Consider the following 21,303-nt stretch of genomic DNA (forward strand, 5'->3'; position numbering starts at 1 on the left):
TGTAGTTAGTATCAATCTACATTATTCCAGGACCTACTATTACTTCCTCACAGAGTGGGAAACATCTACTCTCTCTAACTCCTGTGTTAATAAACTTTATTTAAAGAAGCATAATTATATTAAAGCTCATTGTTCTGAGAAAGGAGTTTGTAACTCTCCTTTTCATATCATAAAAGCTTACTCCAGAGAACCCTAGGTAAGCCAATCTGAAAATCACATCTAGAACTTGCAGGGTCTTCAAACTATCTCAGGGAAATATATCAAATAGAACCCTTACTAGCCCGTCATCAGAGAAAAACCCACTGACACAATTGTCTATTCTTTGAAGGAGCAAAGAAACCAGTCAAGCGCCGTGTTATATTCATGTGGTGATTATGATATTTAAGACTGTTCCTTAAACAACAATGTCTATGGTTCTTTAAACACCAGGCAAGTCCTCAGTGTTGTCATGGTGTTTTCAAAGAGGAGTTATGCTCCACACACTCATTTTTGTTAAACTTGCAGACTACTATATAATCTTCCTTCAAGTATAGAAAAATAGCTAGAGTAGTATTTGGGTGTTTTCCATGGCTTTAGATATGATGAAGATAGATTATCTATTGATAGACTTTCATTGTATAAAGATTTTCCCAGCATATCTTCCTTCCAGGAAAAAAAATAAGTCCTGAAAGTTGCTCTGTTTCATGATACATTTCAGTCTCCGTACTGCATTATATTATTTGACATAGAACTTCCAGTCCTAGAAAAGAATGTTTTTTCATGTGTTAAAAGCTCCTCAAATTGGCTAATAATTTTGATACTATGGTTTGTTTTTACATAGTGTTTTGTAGAACATTTGCTATGATTAAGCACGAATTTGGTTCTTTGTCTACCTTTCTCTTTTCTTCCAAATAGTCAAAACCATTAATAAATTTCTTATAACAGAGATGTGAATGTTTTCCTCTCGCTGAATTCCCAGGCTCATGAATCCAGTCTCAGAATCCCTACTTTAAAAGAACAGTCATCTGATCTCAGTTGGGCTATCACACACCAGGCCTCCTCACAGCAACAGAGTAGCCCTTGCTAGTACCTGTGACAGAAAACAGAAGGTCTGTTTTGAGTGTGGTAGAAGATAAAAGATAAATCTGATACTTCATTTCATATATAAAAACTTTAGCTTTCATTTAAGAAAAGTGCTAGTAAGTTAGTAATATTATTAACATTTAAATTCCTAGAAGCCATTTTTATAGTTGATTATAATATTATATTCTAATTGACTAAATATATCACAACTACATTCTATTACATTCTACCATAGTGGCATTTATTTATTAATAACTTTATTATTTTTACCTCATCATAAAATAACTATATATGTGTGTATATATATACTTAAATTTTTAATAATGTTCCACAGAGAAAAAGAAAAAGGATTATTGACCATCTTGGATTATTTTTCATGAATCCAAATCCTCAAGAACATAATTTTAGAAACTCAAGTTTATCAAGTCTTTGCTAATTAAAATAGTCTTCTTTGTCACCTTGTATACTCCAATTCTAATCTCAGGGCAGTTAGGAATTTGAATTGCATAATCAGAAAGCTCCCTGGTGAGTTAGAAATAGAAGCAAAGGTCTTAAGGAATGTTCATCCCTATTCTGATAAAACCTGGAGAGTTGTCTCTCATATTTTACTATACACCTTTCTAGTGGCTGCAGTTCTCCTACCCTAGAGCGCTGCTTGTTAGTTTTTGAGAACTTTAAGTCCCATCATTAAATGGTTACTAAATGTGTGTAACCTTCTTGCTTACACCTAGTTTCCACTGAAATATAACCAAAGCTCATTTCAGTCCCTGACTATCATCTGGGAAAAGTTAAAATCTCCACATCTCAATTCTGTCTGTAAATGTGTAAAATGAAAGGGTCAAACTAGATGTCTAGCTATAACATTTTATGATTTTAGGTGTTTATACTTCCTTGGAATCAGTATCAAGACACAGTGGTACCTTACTGAATATTTTTTTAAGTGATTCAACTATCATCTATCTACATGTAGCATCTTTGACACAACCAATCTTTTCAGATGTTTACTTGCCCTGTTACTACTATGTCTAAGGATCAGTTCAACTAAAATGATCAGTCAGAGCCACTCCTTCCCTGAATCACAAAGTTTCTCCACACATAAGGCTGCATTGAATGACAAAGTATCTGTCTTATAAGAATCAATATGGTGCTGAATTGGCGTAGATCATTAATGCTAATTTTCAGGCTCTGCGTGGAGATAGCTGTGCTTGGAATGGTGGTTCTGAAAAACAAAAAGATTTAAAATCCACAGGGTTAGTGCTGAGTGGGGCAGAGGTCAGCAGCTCTTGAACTAGGTGGTAAACAGCAAAGAAAAAAGAAATAGAAAGCAGGGACTTTGGGATGCTTTGAGGAGCACATTTCAAACCACCACAACCTCAAATGTTTGTATTTAAAAAGAGGGCCAAGACGAAAACATTAGTCAGATCTGGGACTCCACTCATTCCAATAATATTCCTGGCAGAGAAATCACTAGCCATATTTTTGCAACATAGCCTTAGGGCAAGTTTGGGCAAGTTCTGGGTGGGCAAAAAATTGGCTTCCCAAAACTGACCTGGCTTGCCAACCTAACCTACACACATGCTCCACACATAGAATCTTCCTTTCTTTCCACCTTCCCTTTCCTCTTTCATTTTCCCCTTCCCTTTTTTCTTTCTTCCCTTCCCTCTCCCTCTTTCTCTCTCTTTCTTTCTTTCTTTGCCAGAATGATTTGTGGGACTATGGAATGTGTTTGTCAGACAAGTCCATCAGGGACAGTTAAGAGTAAGAGAGAGGCATGTGTCTCATGCATCATAAGTGCTTGAGCTTCCCTACCTACCCATTCATTTGTGTTAGCTACATACTACAATCGAGGTTTTTATTAATTTATACTTTAAATATACATGGGAGTAAATAGGTTTGTGTCTGTGCATATACATGGAAGTGTGTATGTGTGTGGGTCTGTGTATGTGTAAACATTGATGGATATTTTTCCAGATGAACTGATGATGACCTCTAATTTGTGGTTTAGAGAAGGAACTTTGGATGCTACTTTTCCTCTGGAGAAATAAAGAGAGTACTAAGGGGGGTGTGGTGGGGCAGCACCATGCATGTGTGTGTGAGTGTATGAATGTTAGGTAATACTGAATGGAAAAGTTAGGGATATTTTCCTTCGTAGTATTCCAAATAAATATGTTTATGTCACGGATAGCTACAGGGAATAAATATGTCCCTTCATGAGGGCCTTCTCAATTTCCAGAAAATCTAATAAATGTTTATTGGCAAGGTCTTTAAATAGACTTTGTTTCAATAATAGTAACTACCTTCAAGCAGTTAGTCTGCCTGACATTGTGTCCAACACTTTGCATTCTTTGTGTTTCATGCTCACAACCTCATGAAATGGGCATTAACAACCCCAGAAAACTGAGATTTGGGGAATCTAAATAATTTGGCTGAAGTTATAGAGCAAATAAGTTGTATAGCTGTTACTTGAACACAAATATAGCTATCTCTAGCCATTGGACACTTGCCAGTGTGACATAAAGGAACTCAGATATGGGACTTTTATAATTTTTCTCCTTTTATGAGAGCTTGTCTATAAAGACGATTGCTTTTTGTAATCTTTAAAGGCCAATGTAAAGTTATTTGATAATTATTACTGTAAGTTTAAGAAAATCTTAATGTCAGTTTAAAGATAATTATATGCCATGTACTGAGATTCGTTGAAAAGGTTTTAGAGCAGCCGTCAGATACTGAATCATGAGTTTCTGCTTTAAAAGAGTAGCGTAGCATCACTTTCTAGAATCTAGACTTCAGATAGCTTCCAAATATAGACTTCCAAATATACACTAAATGTGCAGCAATATTTAGAGGTACTATTTCCTTAAATATCACTCTTCTCTTAAAGAGAATAAAGATAATATTTAGTGCATGCTACACAGGAACAGTTTCTCCGTATTTGTTCTTGAGATATGAGGCAAGGATTAGGGATTATTAAGTAAATGTTGACCCAGATTATATAAATTTAATTATCAAAATCCTTTTTTAAACACTGTAAGGAGGTTGAAAATGGTAAGTAAGATTTATTGAAAGCCTGTTGTGTGTTATGTGCCGCTTGGGTCTTAGACAACAAAACCTCATGAAGACCTTCTAACTGCTCTGGGGATCAGCCATTGTTCCTAAATCAGGCTCTGTTTGTTCTAAGAAACAGTTTCTCCCCTCATGCTATCTCAAAAGAGGTGAGTTATTTTAAGAGAGAGTGGATGATGGGTTTGTACAATGAGAGCCAGGAAGCTCAGGGACTTTCAGTACGATATGGCCTTACAAAAACTTCAGTTAGAACTCTGTCCCAATGGGAAGAAGCTCAAGAAACTCTCTCTTTCAGCCTTAGGGAAGGATGATATTTTTCTGGTCCATATATATTTATGATTGTTACATCTTCTTGAGGAATTGACCCTTTTATCATTATATAATGACCTTCTTTGTCTCTTGTTACCATTTTTGGCTTAAAGTCTATTTTGTCTAATGTAAGTATAGTTCCCATTGCTCTCTTGGTTTACACTGGAATAACTTTTACACCCCTTAACTTCGAGCCTATGTGTGTTCTTAAAGCTGAAGTGAGTCTCTTGTAAGTAGCAGATAGTTGGGCTTTTTAAAAAATCCATCCAGTCTCTGTATGTGTTTTCATTGGAGGATTCAGTCCATTTACATTTAGAGTATTTATAGATAGGGAAAGACTTACTAATACCATCTTATTAACTCTTTTCTGTTGTTTTGCAATTCTTTTGTTTCTTTTTCCTCTCTTACTTCCTTTTTTTTGTGTGTGTGTGTGTGAATTGATGAATTTCCATAGTGGTACACTTTGATTCTCTTCTCTTTATCTTTTGTGAATCTACTATAAATTGTTGCTTTGTGGTTACCATAGGATTAGATAAAACACTCGTAGATATAACAATCTATTTTACATTGCTAACTATTTAACTTAGATAACATACAACTTAGACTGCATCTATGTTTTTGATGTTACCATTTACCTCTTTTTATGTTGTGTATCCACTCCTTTCAGCATTTCTTTAAGTGGTGATGAACTCCCTCAGCTTTTTTTTTTGTTAGGAAAAGTTTTTTTCTTGCCTTCATTTCTGAGAGATAACTTTGCTGTGTAAAATTTTGGGGTTGGTAGTTTCTTTCTTTCAGCATTTTGAATATATCACCCATTCTCTCCTGGCCTGCAAGGTCTCTGCTGGTCTCTGCTGAGAAATCTGCTGATAGCCTTATAAGGGTTCCCTTATATGAGAAAAATTGTTTTTCTCTTTCCACTTTTAAAATTTCTCTTTGTCTCTGATTTTAAACAGTTTTATTATAATGTGTCTTGGAGAAAATTCTTTTGGATTGAAATTTTGAAGTGGTCTATTAGTTTCATGAACTTGGATGTCTAAATTTCTCCCTAGGTTTAAGAAGTATCAACTGTTATTTCTTTAAATAAACTTTCTACCCCTTTCCTCCCTCTCTTCTTCCCCTTGAATTCTAATGATGTGAACATTGTTTCTTGTAATGGTGTCCCATAGGCTTTCTTCATTCTTTTTTTCTTCTATTGTTTTCTCTTGTGAGTGAATAATTTTGATTACTCTGTCTTATAGACCACTGATTCTTTCTTTTTCTTGGCCAAGTTGATGTTGGAAACTCTCTATTCAGTTCTTTAGTCATTGTATTCTACAGCTTTAAAATTTCTGTTGGGTTCATTTTAATGTTTTCTGTCTCTTTGTCGACCTTCTCATTTTCTTCTTGGATTATTTTCAAGATATTGTTAAATCGTTTGGCTATGTTTTCTGAGCATCTCTAGAACAATTATTTTGAATTGTTTGTCGGGCAGTCTCTGCATCTACATTTCTTTGGGACCAGTTCCTGGAGTTTACTGGATTCCTTTTGTGGAGCCATATTTCCCTGATTGTTTGTGATTCCTGTAGCCTTGCATAGGTGTCTGTGCATTTGAAGAAGTAGTCACCTCTTCCGGATTTTATGCGTTGACTTTGTTAAAGGAAGACTTTCACATGTGGGCGCGGGCACACTGGAGCTGTTGTGACCCCAGGCCTAGTGGTGCAAAGCACCAAGCGTGGGCATGTGGAAGGGCATGATGTCTCTTGGACTCAGGCTGCTGTGGTCCACAACATCAGCAACTGTGTGGTACTTGATGAGCACTGAGAAGGGGTACACCGTGGCTTCGAGGGCTGTTAGGGTCCTCAGGAGCACTTCCAGGTCTAGTGGCTAGAAACCAGGGCAGGGGAGAGAGTGGGGAGGGACTCAGGAGGCTGGCATTAGTGAATGAGGATACCTGTGTGGTGAAAGCTGGTGAAAACTGCAGGTGGTTGTGGCAGCTCTGTTGGTGATTAGTTTCTTCAGTGACAAAGACTGCTGGGTTTATCTGCAGATCAGGTCACCGTGAAATGCAGTTTCCTCTGCTGCTTGACTGCTATTGGCAGCCCTTGCTTTTTTTCTTTATTCCTAGCTGTTCCTATATTTCTCAGCTTTGCTAGTCTGGGTAGGGTAAAACCAAAGTGGAATCTTTGTGTAGTGTCTGAAAAAGCTGGGTAAGCTTTTCTTTTTCCAGGCAAAGGGAACTCATTTTAGCTGGAAATTTCTCTTTTGGCGCTGAGTAATGCTGAGTGGGCGATGGGATAATGCATGCAAAATAAAGCTGTGTTCACCCTCTTCTTCCGCGGTTAATTTCATGTCTTTTGTTCAACAGTTCTACGAAGCTGTCTTAAGTGGCCTCCAGAGCTCTCTTAGAGCTGTTTTTGTTTGTGGATAACTGTCTAATTATCGATCTTTGTTGGGAGTAGAAAGAATGAATTCCTCTATTGTCATCATACTGGTCTCATGTACTGCTTTTCGCCTGATACTTTTAAACCTTTTCTCCAGGTAGACCACAGATACCCTCATCTACATTTGAGATCCCTTTCTTTTTCTTTTGGGATAACATTGGCTCGGGCTCATTCACCCCAATTTTAACTTACTTGTTTTCTGAAAATTCCCTGGTAGTCTTCTTTGTCCATGATTAAACAATTTTGGAAGTCAAAAAGGCAGACTTTCAATACATATACCCACTTTTTCATGTCAGAAATATGAGAGTATTATGGGACTCTTCACTTTGATAAGTTCTCTCAACTACTCTGTCACCACTCAAATAAAGACATCTGAGACTGAGATTCGGTCCTAGATTGAGGTCTTCAAACACTGCCGTGCAGACTGCTATGAATTGGATGCATGTCAGACTTATCTAGTGAGATTTTCCAAGATATTATCCATGTCCAAAGAAAAATGTAGCTCTTTTGCCCATCCTGAGAACTTTATACTGCTCTCTAGAGCTGTACTGTCCTGTGTGCTAAATGTGACTATTGAGTTCTTGAAGTCTGTATGGCTACTTGAGATTTTAGACATGTTGAAATGACAATATCTTGGACATATTGTGTTAGATAAAGATATTATAAAACCTTATTTTACCTGTTTCTTCTTACATATTTAATGTAACTATTAAGCACTTAAAGTTATATGTGTGGTTTGTGCTATATTTCTGCTGGACAGTTCTGATCTAGAAGGCATCTTTCTCATAGCTTAAAAACTTTGATTCATGAAATTCTAAAGTTCAAGGAATATTATAGATGATACAACCCTTTCATTTCATAAATGAAGAAAATGGCATCCAAGTGAGTAAAATGAATTATTCAGGTCATCTGAGTTCGTAACAGAGCAGAATGTCACTGAATCCCAAATCCCTGGATCCCCATCCAGTGCTAGCTTCTCCCTCTCATGCTGCCCATGTTTGGCTGCATAGCCACACTGCACTGAGTGTTTAAGAGTTTCTACAATTCTAGGGCGTAGAAAGGCTCACCTCCTGCAGACCTTGCTGCAGTCTCTGCTTATCAAATTCTGTCTGCATAGCTAGTGCTTCCAAAATTCATTTTTAAAGAGCCCTATCTGGGCCTTAAGTTGATTTTTTCCCTCACCTTCTCACATTATTACTTTTGACTCCACACAGAGTTGTGGTTTTAGTGAGGTCTTAGTATCCTTTTAAAGCTCGGCCCCCTCAAATAACTCCTTTTTGCTAATTGAGAAGTGTGAATCTTAGAAATTCAAAATAATTTTACTACATCTTGGTTTTCTCTGGTATCCACAAAACAATGTTCTTTCTCCTCCCTTCTCCAGTACTAGTGCATTTTTCAGAAGGATCAAGTGCTAATGGATGGTGAGCCACTCCCTGGCTCCTGCCCTTTAGCCATAAAAACAAATTATTTTTTAAATGGCACCAGCAGAGCCTTGCTTATATAAGACTGTTTTTTTAAAACCAAAAAATATTTTTCTTTCTCTCTTATTCTTTGATAAACTGTTTGAAAATTTTAAGAAAATTGTGTTATTAGTAGCATCCAAAATAGTTCTAGAATCTCTCCTCTGACCAAAGGGAATATTTGCTGCTCTGAATGCTGCATTCCAGGGACCTAATTTTCTAGGTGATTCCAGGCCTGTCGAGATCCGTGTATGTACATGTCCCAAAATGTATGAAAATCCATTTGTGTGTGTGTCAAAGTCAGTGAAGACACAGAGAAATGCCTGACTGATGGCTTTGTATTTTGATATATATCCTTCTGGATTCTTTAAGTTTAAGTTGAGCTGTCAAAGGTAGAATTTATAGAGAGTAATTAACACAAGTCACTGATAAATTAAAATGCCCCAGGCAAATAAGAGTATGTAAATAAATTTGGTTTCAGGGTTTCTTAGGAATAGGTCACAAAATGCTTTTAAAGTTTATTCCGTTACTGTCTAGTTGAATCCTCACTGCTGGAAGAAGGCAGGCAAGTCCTTTTTGCCTGGTTCCAAAGACCCGTATCCAATGGAGCAAAAATTTCTGCTTATGGCCCTGTTTTCCTCATCACTTATAGGTGTGTCCTTCACTATTGCTGATTCTCTCTGACCATAGAGATATTCATTCTGTGGAAAAAAATAAAAGTACTAATCAATAGATGACATGTTTAGAGATCACAGTATCAACACCATCTTTAACAGCAAATTGCAGCCTATGCAAGTATGTATACTACCATACAATTATTTATAAATGGCAGAGGTGGGAGGACCTTTTAAAGTCTTTAGCTTTGTTGAAGAGAAGAGCTACTCTTTAGTTATTAAAAACCTATGATTAGGTAATAAAGGCATGCAGTCTGGGATGTGTAGTCCTTGAGAATATCCTTCCCAGTGACAGGAGCTGATGATTAATGATCATCCAGGTGGACCTTCTTGTTGATGACATGATGACTTCTAGGCTGTAGGGGAACTCTTGGTACCTTACAGCTCTACCAATTGCAAAGTTTCTTAGTATGCCTCATAAATACACAATCTTTCTATTATGAGATCTATGTGGCCATTGTGAAAATCTTAAAGGTAATGTATTGCTTTCAATCTTATCTATTTACTGTTTCTTTCTCCTGCCTGTATGAGCAGGATTCTAAATGCCGCCAGGTGTTCATTTTTAAGAAAAGTTCCTTCAACTTCTTGTTTGGCTAAAGCATCAAGGCATCTTCTTATGGGTTTAATAGTCAGATCTGTGTAGTTTAGAAAGAAACCAGAAGCCATTGTTTCAGTTGCATATTTCTTAGAGGTCCATACTCTTAAACTTGAAAGCGAACATGAATAATATCTCTCTACACATACTTGATAACCTCAGTGAATTTTTCTAAGCTGCAAGTTGCAATCCACCAGTGGGTCTTAAAATCTATTTAGTTGATCAAAGCCTGTCTTTCTCATTTAATGAAATAGGCTAAGATAAAAATATAAACATTGGTTTCTGAAATTTTGTTTTTCTATATCTATTTCTATATCTTTATTATCTATCTATCATCTATTGTTTATTATCTATCTATCTATATTAATTTTTAGTTAAGAAAAAAATGTTTGAAGAAAAGCTACTTTAGAGGAATGTCAGAAATAGATTATTAGACTTTGTAACAATTCTTGTGATTTCTTTTTAAATTAAATGGAGAACATTTCCTATAAGCTTACAAGTGTGATGACGTCCTTCTTTCACAACTTCCTCCTCCTGCAACTCTCACATTTTTTTTTCCTTTTAAAACAGTGTGTAGAGACATAATACCAGGGGGATAATGACAAGTCTTAAGGACAAAGGACATCTAGATAAACTATCAGCGACCTTTGCCTGGATGGACCCAGTCTCTCTAAGGTAGACCTGGCTCATGTTTTTCCTCACTGATGCCTTCCAGCAAAAGATCCAGGTAGAACATCAGCTCCTCGAAGGCCTTGCCTTGGTGAGGACTGATTGTCAATGGTGCATTAAATGAAAGAGGATGTAGAAGAATTTGGGCACCTGTACAAACACTGTCTTTCACGTATTATACCTCAAGCTTGTTCTTAGAGGTCAGTAGCCAATGAGACTTGTTTATACTTCTGAGCGGTACAAACACCAAGCCAATAACAGAAATTTAAAGTGAAAACTTTATAACGATATATAAAGAAGAGCATAATTTCTAAAAGAGAAGGTATCATGAGAATTATTGCTTCCTAATACAATTACAACACTTCAGTCACCCACTTAGGATATAGAATCTGGCACTTCTTTAATAGTCGATCAAAATAACTGAGCTGTCATTTGTCATCTCAATGTTGAAGCAACAAAAGTCACCTACAAAGATAGAGGCCAAAAATAATTTATATCTTCTAATTTATCCTTCGTCAGAACTTTTTTGCTCATTGAGGAAAGGAAGACACTGACACATTCTGCTTTTAGTTTCTGGTAAGGATGGCATATACGACTTTCTTACATATTTCCGAACTAAGAAAATGCATAAGAGCTGACAATACTTCTTTCAATAAAAATAAAAGAAAATTATGTTTAGAATGGTATTTTAGCAATTTCCTCACTGGAAGTGAACAGTATATTTTACTCAGTTTCTTAGTAACAAAATGCAATTTAACAATAACCATTGTTATCAGAATGTTATGGATTTCAGTAGTCATTATCAACCTTCGTTATCAAATTTAAATGTATTTTTCTTCCTATTAAAATTTTAGCTCAGCTACTATAGTCATATATCTTGTTTCCTATATGTAGAAAATATTCTTTCAGTATTTGTGAAGCACAGAAGTTTCTTGACTTTCAAAGAATGACATCTGACAGATCAGGGACACACTGAAATTAGTAGTATTCCTTCACACTCAAAGTAGATAACTCTGTAATATAGAACTTGCATTTCAAAACAGTATGTATAACAGGTGACGCAGTTAAGTGGAAACAGTTGAGAGTGTTGTAATATTATTACAAGTCAGATTTATATAACACTTCCTTTTCTCTTCAAGCATTTGTTAATCTCAGCTCATTTGTGGTTATAAGTGTTGTAACTTACTTTTCTCACAAAATCATATGTGTTGACTTTTGAGGCAAGATGTCTTAGGTTAAATTGCTAGGCCATGGTCATTCTTAGTGGCATCCAATAAAAACAAAACTCACATTTAACATTCTTTTTAGACAGTTCCCCATCAAATTCTTTTTTACTTATAAATTTGTTTACAAAGAAATATTGTCCTGTATCTGCATATGGAAAGAAAGTCACATCTTGACATGTATTCTAATATTTCATTTGCAATTTCCTGGTAATATTTACTTGTTGAAAGATGCATAAAATATTTGAAAGCTGGCTTTTGAAAAACTTGTAAACAAAGGTGACACCATAACCCCCTTTCAATAGAGCGTGGATTTTTGAGCAGCTGTACCAATTTCATGTGAATGTCCCAGTTGCTTTGTGACCATTAGAATGGAGATTTAATATTAGAATGGAGATTCCACAAGTTTGAAAATGTGGCTACCTTCACCTCATCAGAACAGAATTTGAATTAAGCCAAGAGCTCAAATACTATTCTTAATAACTCTCCTATTAAACCCCAGGACTATTAAGAAGATTGTTAGTTTTAATTCGTTAGTTACTTGTTCCTCTCTGATGAATCTTAAGTTTTTAAATGGAATCTTTAAATGGTTTCTGTACCTGGAAGAGAAAAGAAAAATCTCAGGAGGTTGTGTTTTCTACTTTTATGTGCCAGCTTTTGTGATGACAGTATTACAGTTAAATTCACTGGTCAGAGCTCTAGTAATTTGAGATATTTTAAAATGTTATTTTTTTTATAACTATTATTGCAAGTTTTGGGGGAAAGGCATCTAAAATTCTAGAGCCATTTATATCCTAGTATCAAAAGAGATTTAAAATTATATAACTCTGAGTATAAGTTTTAATACTAAGAAATATCCATAGTTCCTTTATTTATATGGTTGAATGATCCTTTTTGAGATTTATAAAGTAATCTCATTATGTTGTTTGCTTTTTAGAGTTATCCCTAGATTCTAACTTTAAACACACACACACACATAATATATAATTATAAACATCTGGCTATTATCCAAACACTTGTTTAGTTTTATATAGTGAAAAGACATTGGCCATCAAATCAATTTTTGATTTTTATGAAGAATAAAAGATCATTTATCTAGCAAATGTACAACAAAAATGGTAATTCTTAAAAAAAAATCTAGTTTAATGCATTATATTATCAAGTGATGAATGAAAAACAGCTAATGAATATGTTCGAAACTATAAAGTAGAACTATCTTATTACCTTCTTTTGATATATAGTGTCTAGATTGTGTATATTATATTACATATATTATATATGTGAATATATTAAAATCCATACTATTTTAGGACTAAAAATACCCTTAGAGGTTTTCCATGCCATTGGTTCTCAGATTGGATTCACCTACAGAGCTTTAGAACTTGCTTAGAGTGAGCATCCTGTAACAAATCAAAATCTCTATAATTGGGCCCTATGCATCAAAAGTTTAAAAATTCCTCAGGTGATTCAATGTACATGCCGCTCAGTGTAAGAGCAAGTGGCCTAGGCCAGTGATCCTCAGATGTGACTGGGCACGAGAACTACTGGCAGAGTTTGTTAAAACATGGGCTCCTAGTCCTTACTTTCAGAGACTCTTAATTCAATAGAGCTGGGCTTGGGTTGGAAATTTTTTAAAATTTCAAGTACTGTGGACTGAATTACCCCTTCAAAAAAATTTCACACATCGAAGCCTTAAACCCTAATGCGACTGTATTTGTACATAAGGCTTTTAGAAGGTAAAGTTACAAGAGGTCATAAAGTTACATGGGGTCATAATGTGATAGGACTGGTGGCCCTATAAGAAGAGAAAGAGGGAGAAAGATATGTCTCTCTCTACATTTGTGCATATACCAAGGAAAGGTCAAGTGAGGATACAACAACAAGACAGGATGAGAGCTTTCACTGAAACCAAATCAGTCGGCACCTTGATCTTGAACTTTCCAGCCTCCAGAATTGTGAGAAATAAATTTCTGTTGTTTAAGCCACCCCAGTCTATGGTATTTTGTTGTGGCAGCCCCAGCTGACTAATATACCGAGTAATGCTAATGCTGGTGGTTTGTGGACCACATTTTGAATACCACTAGCCTGTGCCCCATACCCCAGAAATTCTGTTTTAATTTGTCAGATGGTAGTGCAGAGAAGTATTATTTTTTACATTTCCCGAGTGATTCTAATGTTTAACCAGGATAGAGAATCACTGATCAAAGCCAGTTTCTTCAACTTACAGCTGAGGACACTGAGACTCAAAGAGATTAAGTGATTTGCCCAGGTTATCATATATGCTATTGCTGAATTTTCCAAGTTCAAGGAGAAAAAAGAAACAATTTCTTCTGGCTCAGATGGATGGTATGTGAAAGACAGTACTAGTACCCAGCACTTCAATTTCCAGTATTAACCCATTTATTTCCCCCAAATAACATTAAAATTTGTTTAATTTGGGCAGAATTACTTTAAGTGATTTTCCATTATAGTATAATCCAAGAATGTTGTATTCCATGTTCTAGTCCTGCTTCATAACAGTTGTATTTGTTGCAACAAGCTTAATGACTCATCTGAAAGTGATATCATTATCTGTGTGTGTGTGTGTGTGTGTGTGTGTGTGTGTATGGCCGATCTCTACACCATAACATTAATCTACACACACACACACACACACACACACACACACACACACATAGCTGATCTCTACACCATAACATTAATCTACACATCATGAACAGAAGCACTGCTATCTAGAATTATCCTTCTTCTATATATAAGCAGAAAATTTAGAAAAATTGATTCATGCAATAAAAAAATGAAAATTTGTTAAAACTTTTGAGTGCCTTAAAAACCCAAGGTATACTGACGATAAATGACTCAAGATGGGTAAAATTTATTAACAATTTCACCATAAGGACAGGAGCTAAGTTAAGTAGCAACTCTAAGTACATGATGATGAGCTTACTTTGCCCATGTAAGTGGAAAATTAGAAGTAACATACACCATCATGTTTAATAACGCTAATCGAAAGATATCCTATTTACATTTTGAGTAGATATTTGACATCCTCCAAAATAAAGTTAATTTCTCATTATGCATTGATATTTTGTTAATGGAAAGACTGCATTTTACATTTTTCTATAAATTGCCACAGCGTGTGTAAAAGGTGGGAATCTCAAAAGAAGAAGTTAGTTGTACTTTCTTGATCGATGATGTAGCATGGAGAAGTGGAAAAAGAAAGTTTGGCTAGGAATGAGGAGGCTTGACTTCTCTTCCCACCTCTACCAGTAATTAGTAGCAAGAACTGACAACAATCACCACCTATGTTAACCTCGATTTCTTTGTAAAATGAAATGGTTGGCATATAATTATTCTAAGTTTCCTTCTGCTTTTCTTGCACAGATGATAAGTTCTAAAGAATGCTACTTTTCTATTAGACTTTAGTCAGGCTTTTACTTGTTGTTATTTTAGCATTTTATTTATTTATTTTTATTTTAGCATTTTAAAAAACACGAATGTTTTCCATTTGGTCATGAAGAATTAAAATGGCCACCCCAAAACAGCACTATTTTGAAAAAATCATAAAAGTTAAAACATAGAAGAAGAAAGTCTGCATTCTTTGGAATTAGATTAGAAAAAGATATAGAAAAATGTCATTAGATTATATACTTTGGTTTGACATCAGCAAACTGTCAATTATTCATCATCTAAAAGATACTGTAAGTGCCAAACAGCCAAGATTTTTTTTGCTTGATACAGTTAATCTCCTCAGCAGAAGAAAAAGTCTGAATAGCCTGGCTGTTACAATGTTTTATTGGAATTCATTATTTATATAATATTTGAGCAGCAAAAATATGAAGAGAAATATTAACACAATTTGAAAGTAACTCCAATAGTTCGGCCAATACTGAAATCAAGTATTACTTTCCTAAATTGCATATATAACAAAAGTACTTAGAAATAAGTATATTAGTGAACTGGTGTAAATGAAAACCAATCTTTTTTTTTTTAAAGGATCTAATAAATTATAGAATTTTATTTAATATAAAAATAATTAAGACATGTAAGTCCTAATGTAATTATCACCCTACCAGGAGCATACCATAATTTTATAGGCACTCAAAGAAAGAAGAAATAAATACAGAGTTTTGCATTTTTAGTGAAAATCAATCTTGACAATATTTTATATAATTATTAAACCAGTACAAACACGGCAGATACGCATATTGTTTGAACCTACTACCTCATGTGGTTCAAGTGCCTGCTTAGTAATACTATTGCAGAACAATGGTTCCCAAACTTTCTGTATGTTGGGGTCAAAGGACTTTACACACCCGTTTTTATGCTTCGATTGGTAGAGGCTACAGCCTGGGTGTCAGAAATTCTAAAAGCTCTTTCTAGATGGGTCTAATGACTAGTAAAGTTTGGGAACCACTGCAATGGAGCATTGGTTCTAACTTTAGCTGCACACTGGAATCATCTGGTATTTTAAAGCATATGGGTTGCCTGGGCCTCATCCTGGAAAGAATTGAATTAGAATTTCTGAAACATTGGTGTGTTTTAAGTACTCCCCAGGTGATGTTAACATGAAGCCGGGGTTAGAATTACTACTGCAGAATACTGCTGGAGTAACTCCTTATCTCTTCTCGAATATGTTAACACAAAATCCCCCAAGGTGTGGCTTCCAAATTAGTGCAAATCTGGCATACTCTCCACTACTTTCAGCAGGGTCGTGAGTGAGTGGGGCACATGTAGAGAGCAGTTGTGCTATTTCTTGAAATAACAAACCATAACAGCATGTGCACATGGGAAATTAGATTCCCAGACCATGAACTTGTCCTCAGAATCTTCTTCACACAATTCTTCCTTAACAGCACTTTTCTGGAAAAAGCCAGAGTTTGGTAAAAAGAGAAGGATAAAATACTACCTAAGTACATATTATAAGGAATTACCAAATTAAATTAAGCTTCTGTAAACATTTATTTTCTAAACTTCCTAGTGATGTCCGCAGTCCTTTACAGTTCTCAAAAGTAATGTTTAGGAAAATATTACATGCATAAACTCCTTTTGGTCCATTTTATAACTCTGAGGAAAAGGACCAATATCTAACTTCATTCATTCATGTGGCAAATATCAGTAATTATTTTTGTAATTTCAGAGAATAGTGCTGTAATTTAAAGGTGTATGGGACAAATTGGGTAGTTTAAAATAAATCTATTTTATATCACCAGGAGGTGATATAAAAATCATCCATTTCAAAAGTCAATCAAAAATGTAGAATAATTTTTCCCTGAGGCCAGGACACTCATACCATAGTGGGGCTAAAGGCCCCACTAAAGGCTGAATGGTTTAGTAGAAAAAGCCTGGATTTCATATCAGAAAACTTAATCATATGTGGTCTGAGCCATTTATATCTTGGAGTATTCGCTTCAACTCTCCGAGTCTCTGTTTCCTCATGAGTCTAATGAACATAGTAATGCCGACGTTAGTGCCTCTGAGGATAAAATGAAACACATATTGAAGTTTCTGACACATTTAATGATGTTAGAAGATCGTGAAGCCAGAAAATATGTACCTGAAGAATTATATATAAAAGCCTCAGTTTGTGACTGGAGTGGAGGGAGATGCAACTCAGTTATGATTAAGAATGTAGGTAAATGTTTCCTTTTGTTTTTAATTAAGGTAATATTGGTTTATAACATAGAAGTTTTAGGTGTACGACATCATAATTCGACATCTATATTCACTATAGTGTGCTGACCACCAGGTATAGTTTCCATCTGTCACCATATAATAGACCCCTTTACCCATTTCACCTTTCTCCCACCCCCTTTCACTCTGGAAACCATCAATCTGCTGTCTGCATCTGTGAGTTTGTTTTTGTTTTGTTATATTTGTTTTTTTGTTTTGTTTTGTTTTTATATTACACATATAAGTGAAATGATACAATACTTGTCTTTGTCTGACTTAGTTCACTTAGCATAATACCCTCAAATTCCAATCATGTTGTCTCCTTTTATTTTAATGATAAGAACTAAGTTTAGGAAGCTTGAGTCATCTGGAGATGAAGTAGTAGCAGCAGAACAGTTTAGGTCGTGGAGAGAAGCAGGCAGCACTGGAAAAATCAGGGAGGCCTGAGTAAGGGAGGCTGGCGATGTCAGGTTCGTTGTCTGGCCAGGGCTGAATGCCCAGATATGCAAGGGGAGACTGAAAGAGATTATCACTGAGTAAGTACAAGTATAAGACAATAGAGCTTGAGCAAAACAAGATGATCATATCTTTTCAGTGACTCAAGGATGAATCTTTTAGGAATAGAGTAAGGTTTTTGTTTGTTTTTGTTTATTTGTTTTTACAAATAGACTAATATGGCCTGAGGTAGGGGGAAAAAAAGCCTTCAAGGATTGAAGTAGTTGTACAGTTATGCACAAGCTGGCTGGTTAGTAAAATGTAAAAGTCAAATTTGAGTTTAATTTAATGAATTATAAACTAGAGAATAGAAACCATGTCAGACTGGGGTTCATTAGGCTAGAGTCAAGAATAAACTAAGGACAACAAAAAATATATACATTTTGTTTTGTTTTGTTCAGACAAGAACATAGAAAGGATACCTCTACTTGGAATAAATGGATAACAAACCAGAACTAATTCCCTTTTTAATTCTTCTCTATCATGAAAAAATAACCATCTAATTGAAAAAATAAAATGAACTTTGCAAGAGTTCATTGAAAACTAAGTGAAGAACTTATAAGAAAATATCCTAGCTTTCTAAAACTTAACTTTTCTTACCTAGAAAAAATTACATCTCAGCAAAGAGAGTTTACAAGTAAAGACTTACATTTAGGATCAGCACAGAGTAAGATGTTTTGGGAACACACACACACACACACACACACACACACACACACACACACCTTGATTCTTAAAACCAAGACAAGGAGCTTTTCACAGATCTTGAGCAAAATTAATAAACCTATTATTAAAGTAATATCTGGGGACTTAAAAAAGGAAGAAGTTCAGAAGTTTTGAGCATTCACTAAGTAGTCATTTCCTTTTTTTGACAATGTTGCTATACCAGTAAAGCAAACACATCAGATAGACAAAGCACATCTGCTGTTTAGCGATCTTTCTGAAAGAGATTGCTTTTTCCTAATCCCTCAGCCTAGGTAAGGGTAGTACACTCTCTTCTAATTTCTGTAAAGATGCCATGTACCCTGGGGCAAGGAATGAAAATATGACTCAGTAACACATGGGTGCTCGATTGATGAGATCATTAATCGACAGCATGCTAATTCAGTGTCAGTTGGCAAGGAAAGTTTCCGAGAATGAGAACTTGAATGGTGACATGGTATACAGACCAAATTCACAGAAGATGTGAAATTGAGAGGTAGAACTACTCAGTTACATCAACAATATTCAACATATCAGCAAGCTAAAAGATGAGACCTGAGTTAGCACACTAGAATGTAATAGACTAGCATGTTAAGTGCTAAACACAAATTGTTATGAGTGTAGGTTGAGGAGGTGTGTTTTGTAGCAGTTGTGAAAAAGACTTTACTACTTGAGAGTTTTAGTAAATTGTAATATAGGAGTCAATAGGGTAATATTGCTTCCATAATAGCTCCCAGGATTTACTTGCAGAAATACAGTAATCGGAACAAAGCCATAAATTACATTTTTACTGTGTGTTATTTGGATGAAACCTTGAATTCATTTCTTAGAATCAAATTTTGAGAGGGATGATGGCAAAATAAACCACCTTCCAAAGGCTTTCAGAAAGGATGAAGAAAAGCTGATACATTCTCCTGTGGAACTAGACTAGATGCACTCCGAAAGACTCCAGAGGGCAGAATTGCAGACCTTTGAGGCTTATTGTTTAGGGGATCCTTTGCAAGAGGTGATGTTATTCAGCAGCAGATTTCCAGGTCCACTGAAGGCAAAATGGGGTGAAGGGGAGCTATGCAGTGGGTACTGCCTCCTTTGAAGAGTTCTCAGTGCGTGTTGCATATTATGATCACCTGGAAAGATAGTTTAAATTGCTGATGCTAAAACTCTAGCTCTAGGATTCCAATTTATTGGTCTGGTGTGGGGCCCTTATCAAAAAGCATTTTATCAAGGCTCTCCTGAGGGTTTGATGTTCTAGGTTGGAGAATCACTGAGCTAGAAGGTTACCTGTTGAGAGGCTAAATAAATCAAAGCGGATGCTTTTTTAAAGGTCTCTTCTAAATGTGAGATGCTAAATGGAAATTAACAACTATGGGTTATGTACTATAGCTAGGCACTCTCACGATTAATTATTTCTAATAATTAATACATATAAGTCCCTAAACACAGTTTCTAGCATGAAATTACTCAAATATTAGCTATTTGTATTGTATTCTCTTTATAATTGTTCAATGAAAGTATTATAGCTCTACATTACAGAGGAGGAATCAGGCTCTAAAGTTACTTTTCCAAGATACCTTGTAGTAAATTGCAAAATAAGAATTTAAAGCCAGATTAAAACTAGTTCTGAAGTTCTATAGTACCTTGTTCAGTTTCCACAGGCCATCTCTAAAACATTGGAAAGTTTATGCAAATCAGTGGTTTACCTGAGTGAACATAACAAAATTTTAACAAAACCAGTTCCCCTTGACCTACTTGTATGGAATCTCTTCAAATGCAGTTTCTGAGAGAGGGAAGCATAAAAGTAGACATCCACATTTTTTTTTTTTTTTTTTTTTTTTTTTTACTAATGTAGCCTAATAGAAAATCTTCCGTAGGTCTTGAGAACAGGGAAAATGATGGAGGTGGCCCTTTAGAACGCAAACAAAGCACTTTGAAGCGAATGGGAAAAAAGCACTGCTCTCAGGTAAAACATCTCCAGTTCTAAGGAATGGGTAAACATCGGTCACTTCTGTACTCTTAACTCTGGTAGGTTAATCACAGGCTAACAGTGAGGAAGGCAAAGTTAGCCCTGAGGTGATGTCCCTTTCGTATCTGACACCCCCCTGAAGCCAGGTTGGTGCAGTGGCTGCTTTAAGAGAACGAAAGAAACTTCTCCAAGGGGGCTGTGACTACTAAGGTTGCAAATCCTCCCCCTGCAGAAGTCGGACGGATAAGGGGCTTCCCTCTCCCTCTCCAACCACCCACACAGGCCTAGGAGATAGGGTAAATGGAATATCCTCGTGAACTGCATACATCGAATGCTCTGTTCCTGACTCTTACCTTTGATGATTAAAATCTATTCTGTCTGCAGGGTTCATTGGTTTGGGACTTACTGTATTTTGTTAGTACAGTTAAGGAGAGAACTGCTTCTAAATAGGTGATTTTCTCCCTTCTTTCTGAGAAGAAAGTAAAACTAAATGCAGGAGAAAAGGAGTAACTATTTTGGAGAAGGTGAGTGGAGCAGGCAACAGCCCCCAGTTGTAAGGTTCTCCACGTTTTCCTCGATTTCTTTCCCCAGACTGTACGGAAGCATAGGCTTCTCCCTATGGGCCTCTAAGAGTATCTTTCGGTTGGGGGCGATTCTAGAGTCGAACCCGAGACGCATGGGTCACTAGAACCTACTAGAGCAAGTCAGAGCCCAAAAGGCCTGGCAGGTCTGGGTTCCGTGGAGTCGAGGCCGGGGTGGAAGGGAAGGCCAAGCGCAACTTGCAAGCTGCCATTCCCCGGAGAGGGAGGTGGGGGTGGGGAAAGCGGGGCGGGCCAGAGATCGGGGTCCGGTAGAGGGAGGGGGTCCCCTTTTTCCTCCTCCCCATCCTCGCCTTCTTGGGCTTTGGTGACGTTGTGGTTTCCTCCTCCCTCCGGCTGAGCCTCGGCGCCCGCCGCGTCCCGTCCCGCCCTCCCCCCGGTTCGCCCACACCCCAC

The 21,303-nt window shown here is 36.3% G+C and overlaps 1 protein-coding gene across 1 annotated transcript in view; it reads left to right on the forward strand.

The window, feature by feature from the left end:
- The first annotated feature begins 20,742 nt into the window (after positions 1-20,742).
- Positions 20,743-21,303, forward strand: part of DSE (dermatan sulfate epimerase) — a 56,254-nt gene continuing 55,693 nt past the window's right edge. The window contains exon 1 of the mRNA XM_036221130.1: positions 20,743-20,832. Coding sequence (XP_036077023.1) covers positions 20,799-20,832 — 34 coding nt within the window. The 5' untranslated portion in view covers positions 20,743-20,798. The remainder of the gene's footprint in view (positions 20,833-21,303) is intronic.

The sequence above is a fragment of the Rousettus aegyptiacus genome, unplaced genomic scaffold, assembly GCF_014176215.1.
Source record: "Rousettus aegyptiacus isolate mRouAeg1 unplaced genomic scaffold, mRouAeg1.p scaffold_m13_p_1, whole genome shotgun sequence".
NCBI lineage: Eukaryota > Metazoa > Chordata > Mammalia > Chiroptera > Pteropodidae > Rousettus > Rousettus aegyptiacus.